This window comes from Clavispora lusitaniae (genome assembly GCF_014636115.1).
Source record: "Clavispora lusitaniae strain FDAARGOS_655 chromosome Unknown tig00000003_pilon, whole genome shotgun sequence".
Classification (NCBI taxonomy): domain Eukaryota; kingdom Fungi; phylum Ascomycota; class Pichiomycetes; order Serinales; family Metschnikowiaceae; genus Clavispora; species Clavispora lusitaniae.
The window spans coordinates 1,359,138-1,375,579 of record NW_027093975.1 but is presented as its reverse complement, the minus strand read 5'-3'; the positions used below and the strand labels follow the sequence as shown (position 1 = coordinate 1,375,579).

The 16,442-nt window shown below is 44.3% G+C and overlaps 6 protein-coding genes and 1 non-coding gene across 7 annotated transcripts; 4 read left to right on the top strand and 3 right to left on the bottom strand. All coding sequences in view use genetic code 12, as the record gives it.

Moving 5' to 3' along the window:
• Nucleotides 1–166: 166 nt before the first annotated feature.
• Nucleotides 167–3,976, top strand: TIP120 (Tip120p; the record flags this gene model as incomplete). The annotated part of the gene is made up of 1 exon (XM_002619475.2): nucleotides 167–3,976. One exon carries the CDS (start codon nucleotides 167–169, stop codon nucleotides 3,974–3,976), a length of 3,810 nt encoding a protein of 1,269 aa, XP_002619521.2.
• A 919-nt stretch (nucleotides 3,977–4,895) lies between these two features.
• FOB63_005516 lies at nucleotides 4,896–4,998 on the top strand. The gene has a single exon. It is a non-coding gene; the product is annotated as a tRNA-Pro (tRNA).
• Nucleotides 4,999–5,902: 904 nt separating this feature from the next.
• Nucleotides 5,903–7,138, bottom strand: FOB63_000635 (dipeptidase; the record flags this gene model as incomplete). Its single annotated transcript, XM_002619474.2, has 1 exon — nucleotides 5,903–7,138. One exon carries the CDS (start codon nucleotides 7,136–7,138, stop codon nucleotides 5,903–5,905), a length of 1,236 nt encoding a protein of 411 aa, XP_002619520.2.
• Nucleotides 7,139–7,431: 293 nt separating this feature from the next.
• On the top strand, nucleotides 7,432–9,012 carry FOB63_000634 (uncharacterized protein; the record flags this gene model as incomplete). Its single annotated transcript, XM_002619473.2, has 1 exon — nucleotides 7,432–9,012. The coding sequence occupies one exon, from the start codon at nucleotides 7,432–7,434 to the stop codon at nucleotides 9,010–9,012; it is 1,581 nt and encodes a 526-aa protein (XP_002619519.2).
• A 59-nt stretch (nucleotides 9,013–9,071) lies between these two features.
• Nucleotides 9,072–10,724, bottom strand: FOB63_000633 (Zn(II)2Cys6 transcription factor; the record flags this gene model as incomplete). Its single annotated transcript, XM_002619472.2, has 1 exon — nucleotides 9,072–10,724. The coding sequence occupies one exon, from the start codon at nucleotides 10,722–10,724 to the stop codon at nucleotides 9,072–9,074; it is 1,653 nt and encodes a 550-aa protein (XP_002619518.2).
• Nucleotides 10,725–11,759: 1,035 nt separating this feature from the next.
• On the bottom strand, nucleotides 11,760–13,781 carry LYS4 (homoaconitate hydratase; the record flags this gene model as incomplete). Its single annotated transcript, XM_002619471.2, has 1 exon — nucleotides 11,760–13,781. One exon carries the CDS (start codon nucleotides 13,779–13,781, stop codon nucleotides 11,760–11,762), a length of 2,022 nt encoding a protein of 673 aa, XP_002619517.2.
• Nucleotides 13,782–15,114: 1,333 nt separating this feature from the next.
• Nucleotides 15,115–15,930, top strand: RCE1 (CAAX prenyl protease; the record flags this gene model as incomplete). Its single annotated transcript, XM_002619470.2, has 1 exon — nucleotides 15,115–15,930. The coding sequence occupies one exon, from the start codon at nucleotides 15,115–15,117 to the stop codon at nucleotides 15,928–15,930; it is 816 nt and encodes a 271-aa protein (XP_002619516.2).
• Nucleotides 15,931–16,442: the final 512 nt, after the last annotated feature.

Sequence of the window (16,442 nt, the reverse complement as noted above, 5' to 3'; positions counted from 1 at the left end):
ATCTTGAAGTGCACTATTTGAATCTCCATGTCTTGAAAGGGCTCAATCCATTTAGTACATTGTCCTTCTTCTCTCTTTTTAGTCGAGTGAGCACAATAAATCCACAACGACACCCGTGCACCACAAAGTACATAGAAGCAAAGCCTACACTCTCACTTACACCAGCATGTCTAGTTTCAATATTTTGCAATTGGAAGATCGGGCGCGTGATGTGGACCCAGATCTTCGATATATGGCCTTGGAGGATTTCCAAAAAGGTCTCAATGATCCAAAACTCCAAGTACGGGGCGCTGCCAGATTCACGCCACTATTGTTCAATTTGCTTCACGATAGTACCACCGAAGTGCAAAACCAAGCGGTGAAATCGTTTGCGCCGTTGGTTCGTCATGTGAACGACAACGAGATCTTGCGGATTGTGGAAGACTTGTACGCGGAGGTGGAAAAAGCTTCCAACACGTCAAAGTTCAGCACCTCTGTGCCCAATTTGGCATTGCGGTCTGTGTTCAACGACGCACATAGTCGTTTCAGCAAAGCCTTGTCCAAACGAGTAGTCGACTTTCTCTTGCCGCAGATCTTCGCTCTTCCATTGTCTATGACGATTGACAAGATTGAGCTATTGATTGACTTGATCAAATGCTTGGGCTTTGTTCTCACAGAAAAGGAAATCCTGACTATTGTCTTATCGTTGGCAGAAAACGCCTTTAGCGAGCTGGGAATCATAAGCAAAAGATCTATTGTTGCCGTGGACTCGGCGCTAGACTATATCTCTCAAGCAACTTTGGACCAGTTGCACAAGCAGACACTGTTCTATGACCAGGTGGTGCAATCTATATGTGCCAAACATGACTCCGTTGCCGATACTTCTGCAGCCGATGGCATTTTTTTCAGTTTGCTACAGGTTGTTTTGGCACAAGTGAAAAAGACAAAACGCATCACGTTGTCTGAAGAATCCGCCCTGTTGGTATTTGCCAGGATCATAGCAAAGTTGAACTACCAGAACTTGCTGTCAGAGATAGACGTGGAAGACTTGGACATTGATGTGTTGAGTACGGAAAACCTGATTCGGGAAGATGCATTGATTACATTGTCGAGCTTTTTGCCTTGCATTCCGTACGACTGGTTTTTCCTCACGTACTCCACCCCAATCACCGAGATTATAAGTGCGTTTATTACGTATGACCCTTTGGCGTACCAAGACGAAAGTGACATGGAAGACTATGGCGATTCTGAAATTGAATTTTCCGACGACGAGATTGAGCAGTTTGACGAGACTTCGGATAGCGATGGACTTGCCTCGAGGTTAAGATTGCAGGCAATCGTATTATTGGACACCTTACTTCAAACATTCCCAAAAACTTTGCTGTTGATATACCATGAAGAACTTTTTGCGAAAGCCATCACTGCTATCAGCGATCGGAACGAGCCAGTATCCAATCAAGCTATTGTTGCTGTCTTTGGGATTATTAACTCAACTTTTCAGTCGCATGAAAGCCTCTTTAGAACAGGTTCGGATGTCAGCATGGTTACGGAGGGCAAAGCTGCTTCTAGAACTCCAGAAAGTCAACTTCAAGAGAAGTACTGCCCACAATTAGAATCCACCGCATTTGATGTCCTTCTCACACAAAAGAATATATCCAGATTTTCAAGTACTAAAATGTTGTTGGAGAGTCTCATTTCAAATCTCACGTCCAGCCTCTCTGAGCTGTTTTTATCTCAGTTACTCGATCGGATACGTGAATTCAGCTTGTCTATCAAAGTTTATGCTGATATAGTCAACTTGTATCGGTGCATTTTGACTTCTTATGATTTTGATACTATTCCAAGGGCATTCGTTGACTACATACTTCAAGATGTGGTGCATTCATTGGAAGATACAAGTCTTCATCACAGCCTTGTGATTGATATATTGCAAGTGTGCACCATTTTATTCCGTAAAGCATCGCACGATAAAGAGTTTCAGGATTTCATGAACTCTACGTTTTTCAGTGCTTTAGCAGAGAAAATTACCGTTAAACACTACTCGAGCGATGTGCGCCAACATCTTTTAGGAGCCTTATCAGAACTTATTATCAACATTCCTTTGACTCAAGAGAATGCAAAGTGGGCCAATAACATTTTCCAAGAAAGTTTAGATTACGAAGTGACGGTGAATTTCACAATTGAGAATTTGATCAACGTATGTGACAAAAAGCCACAACTCTTCAGTTCTCAAGAATTATGCAACCTGATTATCAAAAAGCTTAATATGTACTTGGGATCAAGTGACTCCAGCTTGTATGCGGATGTGCTTTTGCTACTTGATAAGCTATTTGAGAAAACGCAAGCCGGTGATGAAAGCGATATGCGTTCCCTCACATTAAATGTCATGGAGCTTATTCAAAATTCAACGGACCAAAATTTGATTTCTCGTGCCTTCAAAATCTTAGGGCATACCTTGGATGTTATACCAGCGGATCTAGAATATTTTGAGACTCTCATTACAAAAATTATAAACGTGAAGTTGGTGGATGTTGATGATTTTAATTTGGATACATTTGAATTTTTAATTAAACAAATTGCAGCTCATAACACTTCAACACCTCCGGAACTTTTTGCCATTGGTATGAGATTACTCACTTTGAAACTATTTGTTTCTGCTAAGACTATGGCATTGATTGCGTCAGAATGCCAGCTTGTGTCTGAAATTCAAAACATTGAAAGTGAACTCGTTTCTTACTGCCAAAACAATCCTGGAAATATCCATTCGGACAAGATAGTCTTCGATATCAATTTTTTGGGATGCGCTTCGTTTACCGATATGGTGACAGTAAGTTTCGACGACTTTTATGCCATTCTCACCACGGATGCTTCTGATGTGATTTGCTTAGCCGCGGCAAGATCATTGGGTCTTTCCATCGTCAGGGATATGAAAAAACACTTGCAGGCAATGTTGAGCTGCTACCAGCATTTCAGTGCTGAGAATAACCCAAAGGCAAAGTTGCTTTTGGTTGCCATCAAACAAGTGTTGAAAGAAGGTGCTGTCAAAAAGGAAGTGGAAGCATTGAGAAGTATTTGGGACAGTCTTATCCAAGTGATTTCAACAAAGCAAGGGTTCCTTGTTCACAAAGACGTTTCAGAATTGCGTTTGGCTGGTGATGTTTTGACAAGGGTTACTGCTGCTGATAATGACGAGGACTACCAGAGCAAAATCTCCCAATTGCTTACGACACAAAGCTGCGAGGATTGCAACGAATTTCTCGTTTACACGATAATTGTTGTGATCAAACAACTCATGAGTCGTACCTCGGATGTCTTTGACGTGGGGTTGATGGAAAAAATCTTGCAGTTCCTTCCAAAGTCCAACATCGAAATGAAACAGGCCATCATCAGCACTTTATTGACAGGTATTTATAACAAGTCACTCTCCTTTAGTGCCATTCTTAACGATATTATTTTGCCACGCATCTATGATGAGCTAAGCCAGAAGGAGGAATTCAAGAAAGTTATACCTATGGGGCCTTACAAATATGTTGTGGATGAAGGTTTGGAAGTGCGCAAGTTGAGTTACGAGCTTATCAGTGCCATTATTGATCTAGACACCAGCAAAATTCGCAAAGAAGACCATCATGTGGATCAAGTTGGATTGTTTGAGGTGTTACTGGCTAAGGGTTTGAACGATAGTGAAAATGACATTATTGGTTTGACTGTGGCGAACTTGCTTCAAATAATACAGAATAACGAAAACGTCATCACCAAAATTTCCAACCAGCAAGAGTTTATCGCATCATTGACAAAGCTCATGAATAGAAAACTCAGAAGCAAAGCAAGCACACAGGAACTGGAAAGCTATGAGGACACCTTACGCTCGACAATTCGACTTTCAAAAGTGATTCATAACATTTTGGTCCAGACCAACACATTGAGCAGTGAATGGAGCAATTATTACAATGAACTCAAGAACAAACATTATTTGCTTTTCAGTGCAGTTGAAATATGAGCACTTGTGGACAATCACAGCTATAACTCACTGTGCATATTGCATGCGGAAAACTGGCAAAGGCGGGGAAACGTCGTCAGCACTATATAAATGTGACAACATGAAACATTTATAAGGGCAACGTCTGACTTGTACACTTCTCTGACTACTGCGGTGGCCAATGTCAAGATGAACTTTTACTTTCATAACCTTCTGCCCTCGAATGCTTCGTCTCTTGTCATCGAAAGGATACACTTGCTACGTATGTGGCTGATGACATATATCTTCGGGCTTATGGATCTGACCCACGACAACATCCTGGTTTTGTTTGACCATATTCTATATTACATTATGAATGCTTTACTTCTAGTGATGATCTTGTTTGATGGCATAGTCGACACGTTCGAAGCAGCAAACTATCATTTCCACTTGGCTCAGAAACTCTTTGCACATGGAACTTTCAGCAATATCAACTGAGTCAGAGCCTGAAAAGAAGAGCAGGCACTGACACGGCAAAGCAAAGCGTGACGCAGATGTATGTGTTCTCCGCATTTCACATGCATAGCCGTTGCACTGCAGAGAAGCTCGGATTACTGCTTTTTCCCTTATAAGGCGAGCCTGTACAGTTGAAAATGCTACCTAAAGTCACCTACGATTGTCATGAATATATTTAAGAAGCTTTACGTTATTAGCGTGTAGGAACGAATGCTGTTCTAGACCAAAACGTAATCAGAATCTTGTGCGCAATGTAGGGAAGCTAGCAAGGCAAGGTTAAGAAAAGGAACGGTAGGGAAAAAACGGTAGTTTAAAGCTACGGTTTCAAATTCTGAGTGTAAACTTTCATAAAGCTTAATGAAATAGAGAGACCGATTCCAGGTATTGCGCAATTAGTTCGTTCACCTGAAGTGTATGTTCTCTCGTTTCTAGCTGTCACAGAAAAGGGCGTGTGGTCTAGTGGTATGATTCTCGCTTTGGGCGATGGTTCGGAACCCTGAACCTACCAAATATGTGAGAGGCCCTGGGTTCAATTCCCAGCTCGCCCCTTTTTTACGTCTCTTTTTTTTACTATTGGCAAGGAATAATTAATATAGCCACGGCCATATATCGGTAACTTAGTCTTTACATTTTTGTCATCATTCTGCTGTGACCTCGCACTTAGTTAAGACATATTTTGCCTACTAACAGTTTATATGTGGAGTCGCATTATCATTGTGATAGTATTCCTGGGCAACTAGTCAGCCACTTGTTCTTACTGATAGATTTGCTATCCTTCAGGATAGGAATGACCTGCCCCATATTCTATTCTAGAAGAGAAAATAAACTAGAAGAGACCTGGAGCTACGTGTTCAGAAAATAGAGAAAAGTGGAGCCAGGGACGAATTAAAAACAGATCGTAGGCTGGCGCAGATGATTGAAGTTATCGGAAATAGTCTTCCGATCGGTGACAGAAAAGTTACGCAGCTCGCTAACCGCATCAAGATAATATCCTCGGTTATCTTCTTCTGTAGACCATTTTACTAGCATAAAAAATAATGTCCATTAGAAGGGTTTCTGTAAAGAGCTCTATCCGCGGATTTACTTTGCATTGCTTGATATTTTCTGCAATATTTTCCAATCTTTGTATCTTGATTTACATTCATTGCCTCATACGCTGTTCTATAATTGTACGCCTCTTCATTCTAATCTTATGGAATGTATACATCGCGGTTCTGCCGGCTTGCTGTTCTATTTGATCATCTATAGCCGGTTGGCATTCTATCCGACTTCTTCTTAAAAAAAAAAAATTCAAGGGCGAGAATAGCATTAAAGAAATCAAGAAACCAAAGTAGATCACCGTTCACACACATTATTAAGCGTTTACTAAGAGCCAAAAGCTTATTAAGTTGAATTTACGAGTTCATTTTAATTCTGGATGCTTTAACTTTTGTTATTTACAAATCTAATAGTCTAGTTGTTTGTTTTCATGTCGCCAATCACATCCAACTTCTGGGCGTCCTTATAAATATTTTGGTGCTTTTGGTATGACCCTGGATATACTTCTGGGAACTCTTTGCAGTACAGAAAGAACTCCCATCTTCTTTCCGGCCAGTTCTCGTCTATAACTTTTTCTTTTCTCAACTCTGCTGCCACCCTCTCATTTTCTTTCCATACACGTAACAAGTTGCCTCCCATAAGTTGAGCCACTTGCTCGTCTGTAGCTTGCGATTTTTCCATCACTTTTTTGATCAAGTCTGGGTACTTTGAAACATCTTCAAGGCCCTTGGGTCCTTCAGGAATGCCATCAAAGTCCGAGCCCAACCCAACGTGGTCCCACCCAATCAAATTGGCCACATGCAAAATATGGGCAACCGCATCGTCGATAGTAGCCGAATCCTCGCCCGGCCGCTTGATGAATGCTGGATAGAAGTTGATGCACACCACGCCACCGTTCTTCTTCACTTTCTCCAATACTTCGTCAGGCACATTCCGAACATGGTGGGTGAGAGCAAACGCCGAAGAATGCGAGAAAATAACAGGTGCTTGAGCCTCTTCTAATGCATCGTGCATGGTCTGGACACTGACATGCGAAAGATCCACCATCATGCCTAGACGGTTCATTTCTCTCACACACTTGCGGCCAAAGTCGCTCAAACCTTTGTCCGGGAGTCCGCCGGCAACAGAAGATGCCGCAGTAGCAAACGGGTTGTCGCAATTGTGGGTCAAGGTGGCATACCGCACGCCCATGTCAAAGTAGGTACGCAAAACGCCCAAAGACGCATCCACTTGGTGCAATCCTTCTATGCCCATGGCTATGGCCAATTTCCCCTCTTTTTCAAATGCGTCAAGTGCATCCTGGGCACATGTAGCGAGTTTAAGGTCGTCCGGGTACATGTGGGTCAAACGGCGGACAAAATCGATTTGCTCTGTGGTGTCCCGGACCACAGTAGTGGGTTTGTTGAAGTTCTGGTACAACGGGTTGTCGTCCTTGCATTCGATGAAGCAGCTGAAAAACTGGACGCCAACACCGCCAACGTGGAGTTTTTTCAAGTCCGTGTGGCACGTGAGGCCCTGTTTGAAGGTGAAGGCGTCGTCATTTTCCACCTCGTAGTGAAGTTGCACCCGCACCAGATAAGGAAAGTCGTTGTGCGCATCGATAATGGGGTGTTTTTTCGCCAACGCCCGGAATCTGTCGGCCGAGTCCATATTCTGGAGAAAGAAAAAGAAAGAGAAAAATGGGCGAGAGGATATAGCGGAGAGAAATTGAGCGACAGAGTAGGTTTGGTGCCGATGGCCCGACGAAAGCGGAATCCCAGTGCGACCGTGCGCTTATCGCCTGCCCTTTTCGGACAGGCATTGCGCATGGCCAGATGCCCATCTCCAGATTAGCCAAACGCCACTGATATAAAGATAGCGGGCATGGTCTTCCAGAGCTAGTGTCGCCTCTTTTCTGGACCCCATCTCGCACGCTTTGCACCTTTATTTATTCTGTCTATTCCATGTCTTCCAAAGGCGATTTCGAAGTTCTGGTCACACACACCAGTGCAGTGAGACACCAGTATGATCCCAACACCGGCATCAAAAGAGGACTCAAAACGAGGCACATCTCCATGATGGCGCTTGCGGGCATTATAGGTCCTGGTGTTTTCATCGGTATGGGGTCTGCGCTCCATGCTGGAGGGCCTGTGGGCTTAATCAGCGGTTTTGCCATAGTGGGCATTTTGGTGTTGATCATGATGTACTGTATTGGCGAGCTCAACTCGATGTTCGACTTTAATTTCAATGTGCATGCTTCTCGGTGGGTCGACCCGGCGTTTGGTGCCACTTTGGGCTGGTACTACGTGTTTTTGTGGGTGTGCAACATCATTGCAGAATATGTCTCTGTGACGTCTGTCTTGAGTTTCTACAGCACAAAAGTGCCGATCTATGGCTACTACTTGCTTTGCTGGGGCGTTTTCACTGTCTACCAGATGTTCGGTGTTGACGTTTTCGGCGAGGTGGAGTACATTTTGGCCTTTGTCAAGTTGCTTTTCATTCTGGGCTTTTACATTTTCAGCATCATCTATGCTGGAGGCGGAATCAAGGGCCACAGCCCAGGAAACCCATTCCGCGACTATCCGTTGGCCGGGGGCTTCAAAGGAATTGCCAACTCTTTTGTCTACGCCGGTGTGTTCTACACGGGAATCGAGAGTCTTTCAGTGACGTTTGGCGAGCTGAAAAACGTCCGTGCAGCAGTGAAAACAGCAGTCCGCCAGGCCGTGTTCCGTATCTTTTACGTTTATTTTGGTATTTCCATTTCTTACGGTATCACAGTCAGATGGAACGACCCAAACCTTTCGAGCTCAAGCAAGACAATGAAGTCTCCCATGACCATTGCCTTGGTCAATGCAGGCTGGCACAACGCAGGCTACTTTGTCACTTCTGTTGTTTTTGTTACTTGCATCTCCTCCATCAACAGCGCCATTTACTTTGCCGCTAGATGCTTGAAGAGATTGGCCGATGATGGTTTTGCTCCCAAAGTTTTCACTACCGTGAGCAAAAATGGTGTGCCTTGGGTTGCCACGCATGTTGTCCATCTTTTTGGATTTTTGTCTTTGCTTTCAATGAGCGACAGTGCCACTGTGGCTTATGGTTACATCGTCAACTTAGCTGGTGTGTGTGCATTTATAGTGTGGACCAGTATTGTCTATGCTCATTACAGATTCAGAAAGGGCTGGTTGATCCAGGGGAACAGCGTTGACGACCTTCCGTTCAAGTCTCCATTCTACCCATACTCCAATTATGTGGGCATTGTGTTGGGTATAGTGCTTACTTTGGTGCAAGGATGGTCGGTGTTCAAGCCATTCCAAAAGGGCCAGTTCGTTGATGTTTACATCATGCTCCCACTTTTCTTTGTATTCTGGGTCGGTTTCAAGTACGGCTTGAAGAGTAAATGGGTCAAGTATGAGGATATGGATTTCGAAACAGGACTACAGGAAACTCAGGGAGCCATTATGCTGGACCCAGAGGAAGGTTCGGCCATCGACGTGGAAAAGCCTCCGTCACAGTCACTCTGGAGGAACGTCTGGAATAGTATATAGGAGATTACAGTATATAAGAGTATATAAGAGGATTAGTATACAAGAAATAGTACATAATATTAAATGCCCGCATTGAATCTCCAGCCAAAGCTCTTTGTAATGCGGAACCAGTCCACACAACAGGTACCGTTGCGATTTTCTTTCCACACCTGCCGCAAAACAACTTCCACCTTTTTCGTATTGTCGAATTGGTACTTGTCAACGATGATGCCGATTTTCTCCAAAACCCAGTCCCTGTCAGATTCGCCCACAGAGCTGATTCCAGCAACTAATAAGGGGAAACTCAAACACACGGAAAGCGGTGTTTCAATCAATTCTTCCAAACAGTTCAATGCCTGTCGAAGAAGTACTTGGATTTCTGGGACGATAGGAGGAAGTCGTTTGAGCGATTGCTTTATGTATAGACGAATTATCATCTGGTACAAGGCAAACATGGTGAAATGGTTTTCGATGTTGTCGTGTTTGGCAAGGATCTGGTAATCTGAAGGGTCAACAGAAGCGTTGTTCACTTTCTCTTCCAATGTCTCTGCCTTTTGTAGCACTTCATTAAACTCGTGCATATTAGCCTCTGTCACATCGGCCGTAATGAAAGATTTCGACGTATTGATGAGATTTATAACCTCTCCTAGAATTAGAACCAATGGGCGTACGCATCCCTGCATTGGGTCAAGCGATTCTGTGTCTCTCATGTGGAAAAGCTCATAATATTGGTCGACGGGATAGAAGGTTCCATTCTCATTAGACTGTGAGGCCAAGATATCAAAGTATGCAAAGTTCTGTGCCAAAATCTTGCCTTCCATTGAATAGTTAGCTAGCACTTTGAATCCTCCCATCTGGTTGAGAAGGTCGTAGCTTCGGGAAAGGTATCTTGACCATGCATCGGTATCTCCTATGGAGATTTCTATGCACATGAGAATAGCGAAACAAAAGAGAGACGATATGAAGCTCTGCGGGTCTGTAACATCCCTTGTAGCTAGGATGGCGAGCAGCTCTTGCACAAATGGGGAATTCCGTGTGCATGGAGCCGAAGCCAAAGTCCAAGACTTCGATAGGCGGTCTCGAAAGATACTTCCCCACCCAACTAAACACTGGAGCACAGCTGGGTCTCGTATTGCCAACTGGATACACGTGTGGAAAAAAGGGTTTATATTTTTCGGCACAATGGCCATCTTTGGGGCAACCAAAGTGCAAAAGTACTCAAAGTGGTTGTTTTCAGCGTCCGAGAGAGCATAGCTCAACGGAAGAGTAGGAGACCTGGCCAAGCCTGCAAATTCCGGCGAGAGATGAAACTCGTCTGGGTCAGAAATAAATTGCTCGAAATACTCTCGGAGTAGAGGAGATAGGTTTGTGTGTTGGTCGGGAAGTAGAGGCAGAGTTTGCATCTTCGTTAGAGCCAAGCTCTCTTTTGGTGTTTCCGTTTGTTCGGCAACAATGTTCGAAACAAACCGAATACGAGAGTATCCGCTCCTGTTTTCAGGCCAGCGACATTCCAATTTTCGTGCCAGGCAACCGCCACATATAGGTTTGGTCTGATCACACTTCTTTCTATTGTGGGTCAGTATAGTTCCAGAGAAAGCAAAAAAACGGGGATGAAAAAAGAAAAACATACTTTCTAGACTTGCACTGGAGACACCCAGAACGAGATCTGGTGACCTTGGGCTTGGGCTTAGAAACTGGCATGGTAGTTGATGTTCATGGATGTGTGCCTGCATTTTGTCTCTATGGTCAAATATCCACTGATAACACCAGAAGATGGCCTAATGGGTCCCAACTGACACGTTTTACGAGAAAAGCTCACTTAGATGAGCTGGGGAATATTCCAAAGAAATCCATAGAATAATTTCAACATAATTGTAAACGGAATGCGTGAGATTTTGCAAAGCACGGAATCTCCTCCGCTTGGCTACTTGTCCTTTTTCCCTTTTTTTCTACTTGCTTCTATCTTTCTGATTTCTTGACTAGCCTGGCTTATCAAAGTCTTTTGTTGGAGCAATTATTGCATCGATTGGCTTATCAGATTCACACATTGGAAAAACGTGCGATGCGCTTAACTCCTTCCTATTTGAGAACCTTCGCATTGATTTGCTATACTACTGGATCACAGATCTGTAGTCTCATCGGAAGAACGGATGATTTGATAACATTTTTCGTGATTCCGTCCCTGTTGGCTGTTGATTGTTAATCAGGAAAAAAGTTCCGTGTGATCTTTATAAATGCATTTTATAAAATGTCGGCGAATGGGTTTGATCTCTCCTCCAAAGGCCAAAGATATCTTTCGAAGTATTATTTAAGTAGTTAAACGGTTTATGAAAGAGTCAGGTCAGAAGTGTTAGCCCTTAAAAATGTATAATGAAACCAATCTATTGCAATAGAAGTAAAACCGGGGTCGAAGTGAAATATGTCGTCCTTTGTGACAATGACTGAACAGAAAGATGAAGAAAAGATTTGTGTATTTAAAGAGACAAAACATCACACCAGAGTTTTTGGAGGAGGTTCAGAAATCACACAATTCATTATCAAAAAAAAAAAAGCAATGTGTAATATACGCAAGCCAGTTTTGGGCTGTGTTCGATAATAACTTCATTTTTGAGATACCGTTCTGTGATTTTGCTCTTGCACGGTCTAAAATAGTCATTCTAGTAAAGGTTGTCATTGTTGCAATGGTAATTCTCCAAATGCTACAGCCAAACACATAATTCTTGTATTTGTGAGCCGAACTCAATGCATGTCTTCGCTCAATCTATGTACTATGCCTTGGCAAGCTGTGCCTTAACCCAGCCTTCTAGTCCCCCCTTGACTATGATATCTTGCAAGTTTGTGCCAAGTTCACCAACCTTTTGCTCCAAAATTACGTTTCCCTCTGAGTCTGTAATTGTCACAAGTGCCTTGGTGACGTCCCACTTCAAAAACCACCCGGTTCTGATGGTCAATTCGTTGGATCCGCTATACTTTTCACGCAACTGGTTGATCAACGCTGGGATTTCCAACGTCAACAAAGCGTTGTTGATGCAGTTTCTGGAGAAGATGTTTCCAAAAGAACCCGCAACGACCAATTTCATTCCACGGGCCAAGATAGCAGTGGCTGCTTGTTCACGAGAAGAGCCTGTGCCGAAGTTGTAGCCGGAAACGATAATGTCGCTGGCCTTAGTCTTGTTCTTGAACTCAGAGTCGTAGTTTTCCATACACACCTCGGCCATCTTTTCCTTGGAAATGTCGTCTTGGTAGGTGTATTTTCCAGGGTAGATTCCGTCAGTGTTGATGTTGTCTGCATCACACAAGATCAATTCGCCCTCGATGGACTTTGGAAACTCGTCCAAAACATCCACAGAAGCGCTTGCATCGCCAGACTCGGCCGGCTTGGCGATCTCGATCGACTTGACAATTTCGCCTGGCGCAGGAACTGGAGCTCCGTCCAATTCCTCGGGTCCGCCAATGCGGCCCAAAACAGCAGAAGCGGCAACAACTTCGGGCGACGCCAAGTATGCCAAAGCATCCTTAGAGCCCATGCGGCCCTTGAAGTTTCTGTTGGTGGCCGAAATTCCCACCTCGCCATCTTTCAATAAACCAGTTCCCAATCCAATACAGGGACCACAGCCCGCAGGAAGCGGCACGGCCCCAGCAGCCAAAATGTCTTCCCAGGCGCCAGTAGCTTCGGCGTCGCTTTGGACGTTGGCCGATGCAGCGGCAACATAAAATTCCACACCTGGGGCAACCTTGCGGCCACGAATAATATCGGCGGCGGCCTGGATATCGCTCAAGCGCGAGTTGGTGCACGAAACCAAGTATGCCTTATTGATGGGGATCTGTTGCTGTGCCAACTCGTAAAGCGGCGCAGAAACCTTAACAGAATTAGGTCCGGAAACACAGGGCGAAAGCGAGGCCAAGTCTATGCGCAAATGTTTGGCGTACACAGCATCGGTGTCGGACTGCTCACGGTTCTTCTCCAATTGCGATACAGTCTCCTTGTTCACGCGTGGGTGTGGCTGAGGCAACTTCTGGAGACGTTGGTGATAAAAGTCCACCAACACATCATCGACAGGAAAAAGACCAGATAACGCACCCCATTCCGTGGTCATGTTGGCGATGGTCAAACGGTAGTCCACAGGCAAAGACAGAACGCCGTCGCCCACGAATTCAATTGCGTGGTTCAACACTTCATCGTGGTTGAAAACTCCACAGAGAGCAACAATCACATCTTTTCCCGTGACACCAGGGCGCAAAGAGCCCACAAGCTCGACCTTGGCCACAGGCGGGATCTGCCACCACGTTTGGCCCGTGGCCCAGATTGCAGCCGCGTCTGTACGAACAATCGGAGTTCCCAAAGCACCAACACCACCGTAAGTGTTCGAGTGCGAGTCTGAAGCCACGCACAAGCTCAAGGGAAACGCGTAGCCCTCCTCAATCATGATCTGGTGGCCAATGCCTCTGCCGGCCGGATAGAAGTCGATGCCCTGGCGCTCGGCAAACTTCTGGATGTTGGCATACTTGGTCAAGTTCTGCTCGGACCGGTTCTGGACGTCGTGGTCCAACGTGCACACAATCTGTCTGTTATCGTGCACTTTGTCGGCACCCAAGCCCATGAATTTAGACGCCACAGGCCACGAGTTGTCGTGAGACATGCAATGAGCAGGCTGGATAGACACATAGTCTCCGGAAAACACCTTCTTTCCCAGCGGGAGCCCGACGGCGTACTTTTGAACAATCTTTTCCGTCAAGTTCTGGCCGCGGGCTAGCACGGCCGAACATGAGAGGCCTCTTCGAAACAACATGGTTGGTGATGGAAAAGCGGAAAAGTTGAAAAATGGCCTATCGGCCTGCAGAAAGACTGGCTTTATCTGATGAGTCAGAATAAGGCGCGCGCCATTGGGTGTTCCATGCGTGGGGTTGCACCTCTGTTATCGGGATGTCGCGTTAGTCATCGCAAGAACGCCGTATCTTTTGCACCCACACGAAATGAAGCTGAAGAAAATGCAGTAAAGAAAAAAGGTAAGAGAATTCGTAAGAAATTTGGTAAGAAATTTGGTAAGAAATTTGGTAAGAAATTTGGTAAGAAATTTGGTAAGAAATTTGGTAAGAAATTTGGTAAGAAATTTGGTAAGAAACTTGGTAAGAAATTTGGTAAGAAATTCTGGTAACACTGGGAGGTGCTAGTATATTTCTCGAGTGGAGTGTCTTTCACTGTTTATTCTTGTCTTATCGTCCACCTTGAGGCAAAGCTGGAGCTCAAAGGTGCATTATTTGCAGAAGTGTTGATATTAGAGTCGGAGCGGCCATGATATAATGGATTATCAAAGTTCTTTCTAGTCGCAGTCGAGTCTAGATTTTCCATCTGCTAATGTTTGTTCCAAGCAAGAAACCAAGCGTAGCTAAACCTGATTAATTCCCAGATCTTTTGATTTGGTCTTCGAAGGAGCTTGATTCTAATTATCTGTTGTACTTATTCAAATTGTCCCACTGTTTATTTATCTATTGCTTGTGGCTTAGATGAACTTTATGATGGTAGCCAATCATTGAATTTTGGACGTGAAGCACATGCATCAGGATCTCAAGAACAGATAATGCTACTACCTGATCGATTGTATCAATGAAACAAATTAGACGTGAATATGCCCTTACGTAGAAAAGTGTGGCATGGCAATTTCACTTCGTTGCTTGAACTAGCCTAGTCTAGAATCTGTAGTACATAAACCGAAATCCGCGAAGCTCTATGTTCTCACTTGATTAGTCTATTCCTGTGGATCTAAGTCCTTATCGTTTTTCGTACAGGTCTGTACCAGTATTCCCGCTATACGTTGTGCCCATGTCAAAAAAAAAAAAAAAAAAAGCAATTATAGCCTACTATAGTAGTTCTTGAGATCAGCTTTTTTTTTGAAATTACAGATCGTGTTACTCGTCGTATTGAGTTTCTACACTTTTTGGTGCGACTACTGCAATTCGCAAACTGAAACTACAAACAAGCCCAGCCGCATATAGACAAAACATAACCTAAGCTTCACTATACACCTTACCTAACCTTATCAGTTCCCTTGGCATCTCATCCGAGCTCCTTCATCCATTGCTATTTCCTCGTTCATTTCTGTGTCATCTCCATCGTATGTCCTCATGAACTTTTATGCGCTTTTGTCCTGTTTGGCCGTGGCTACACTGTATGTGCTTGCAATCAGAGTCCATGTGCCGCCCCGTCTTGCTTGCCTTGACCGCAATGCGCCCGAGCTCGTTCGCTTCCGGCTTTGGCGCATTTCACTCCTATGTGTCTTCACCGTGTTGTTTGTTCCTTGGGTCAACTGGGCCCTTCTTGGTCTCTATCCGAGCTACATTCTGGCCATTCGACAACTAGGCCTTGTTCCTGGTTTCTCTCTCTCTGGGAGTGTTCTTGTGGATTCGGCCAACATTGCTAAAACGACGTTAAAAATGGCACTATTGTACATTGGTCCTTTGGCTCAGTACGCTTTGTCAAAACCACATTTGGCCTCCGATCTTGCCAATCTGTATCTCTCCGTGTGGGGCTTTCGAGACCATGTGTTTGGGCCCATCACCGAAGAATTGGTCTATCGAGCTGCAGTCGTCAGTGTCCTTCTACCTATAGCAGATGCTCACAGAATCACGATATGGGCTCCGAGTCTTTTCGGCGTGGCCCACTTACATCATGGGATCCAACTCCTTCGTGATGGTGTGCCTTTAACTGACGCCCTGGCACAAGTAGCATTTCAGTTCATTTACACCACCCTTTTCGGAATCTTGGCCAATCACGTCTACTTGTCAACTCAGTGCAATCTATGGTGTGCGGTGGCAATGCATGCGGCAGCCAATTTGGGCAGCTTCCCTTCGTTTGAGTTGCGTCACAAGCATCCACGGCTCTTTATTGTTTACTGTGCATCTCTAGTGGCGGGGGCGGTGTCTTTCTACAAGCTTCTTTAATGCACAGTTGGAAGTTCTGTCCTCTTTGGATTGAAAGGCACAGTGGATCGTCATTCAGCCATCAGATCTTAGTTTGTTGGTACGAAGGACATTCTTTAGCACTGCCAATCGAGAAGAGGCCAAACTCGCCGAAATTATGTGAAATTACAATGGCCTCATGACGTTGTGTGCCAAAGGAACGCTACTGGACAACTATATATGGCCAAATAAATAAGCATTGCATTCCCAAGAAATAACACGAAGAATTATTGAATTCTCAGAATCGCGTTTTGTGGAAAACCTCTCGCGTATATGGATGGACAACTGTACATCCTATCATAGGATCAAGTGGCCATTATGTGCTGATTAAGGGTGATTACGTTTTTTTTTTTTTTTTTTTTTTTTTGTTTGGGTGATTACTTTGCAAGTTTGTACATCACTTACCAATGTCCTCAATTAGTCAGGTTCCACATATTTCATCGCAAGGCTGACGTACATATTTATTTTTGCGCGGATCAATGCACATTATTGTA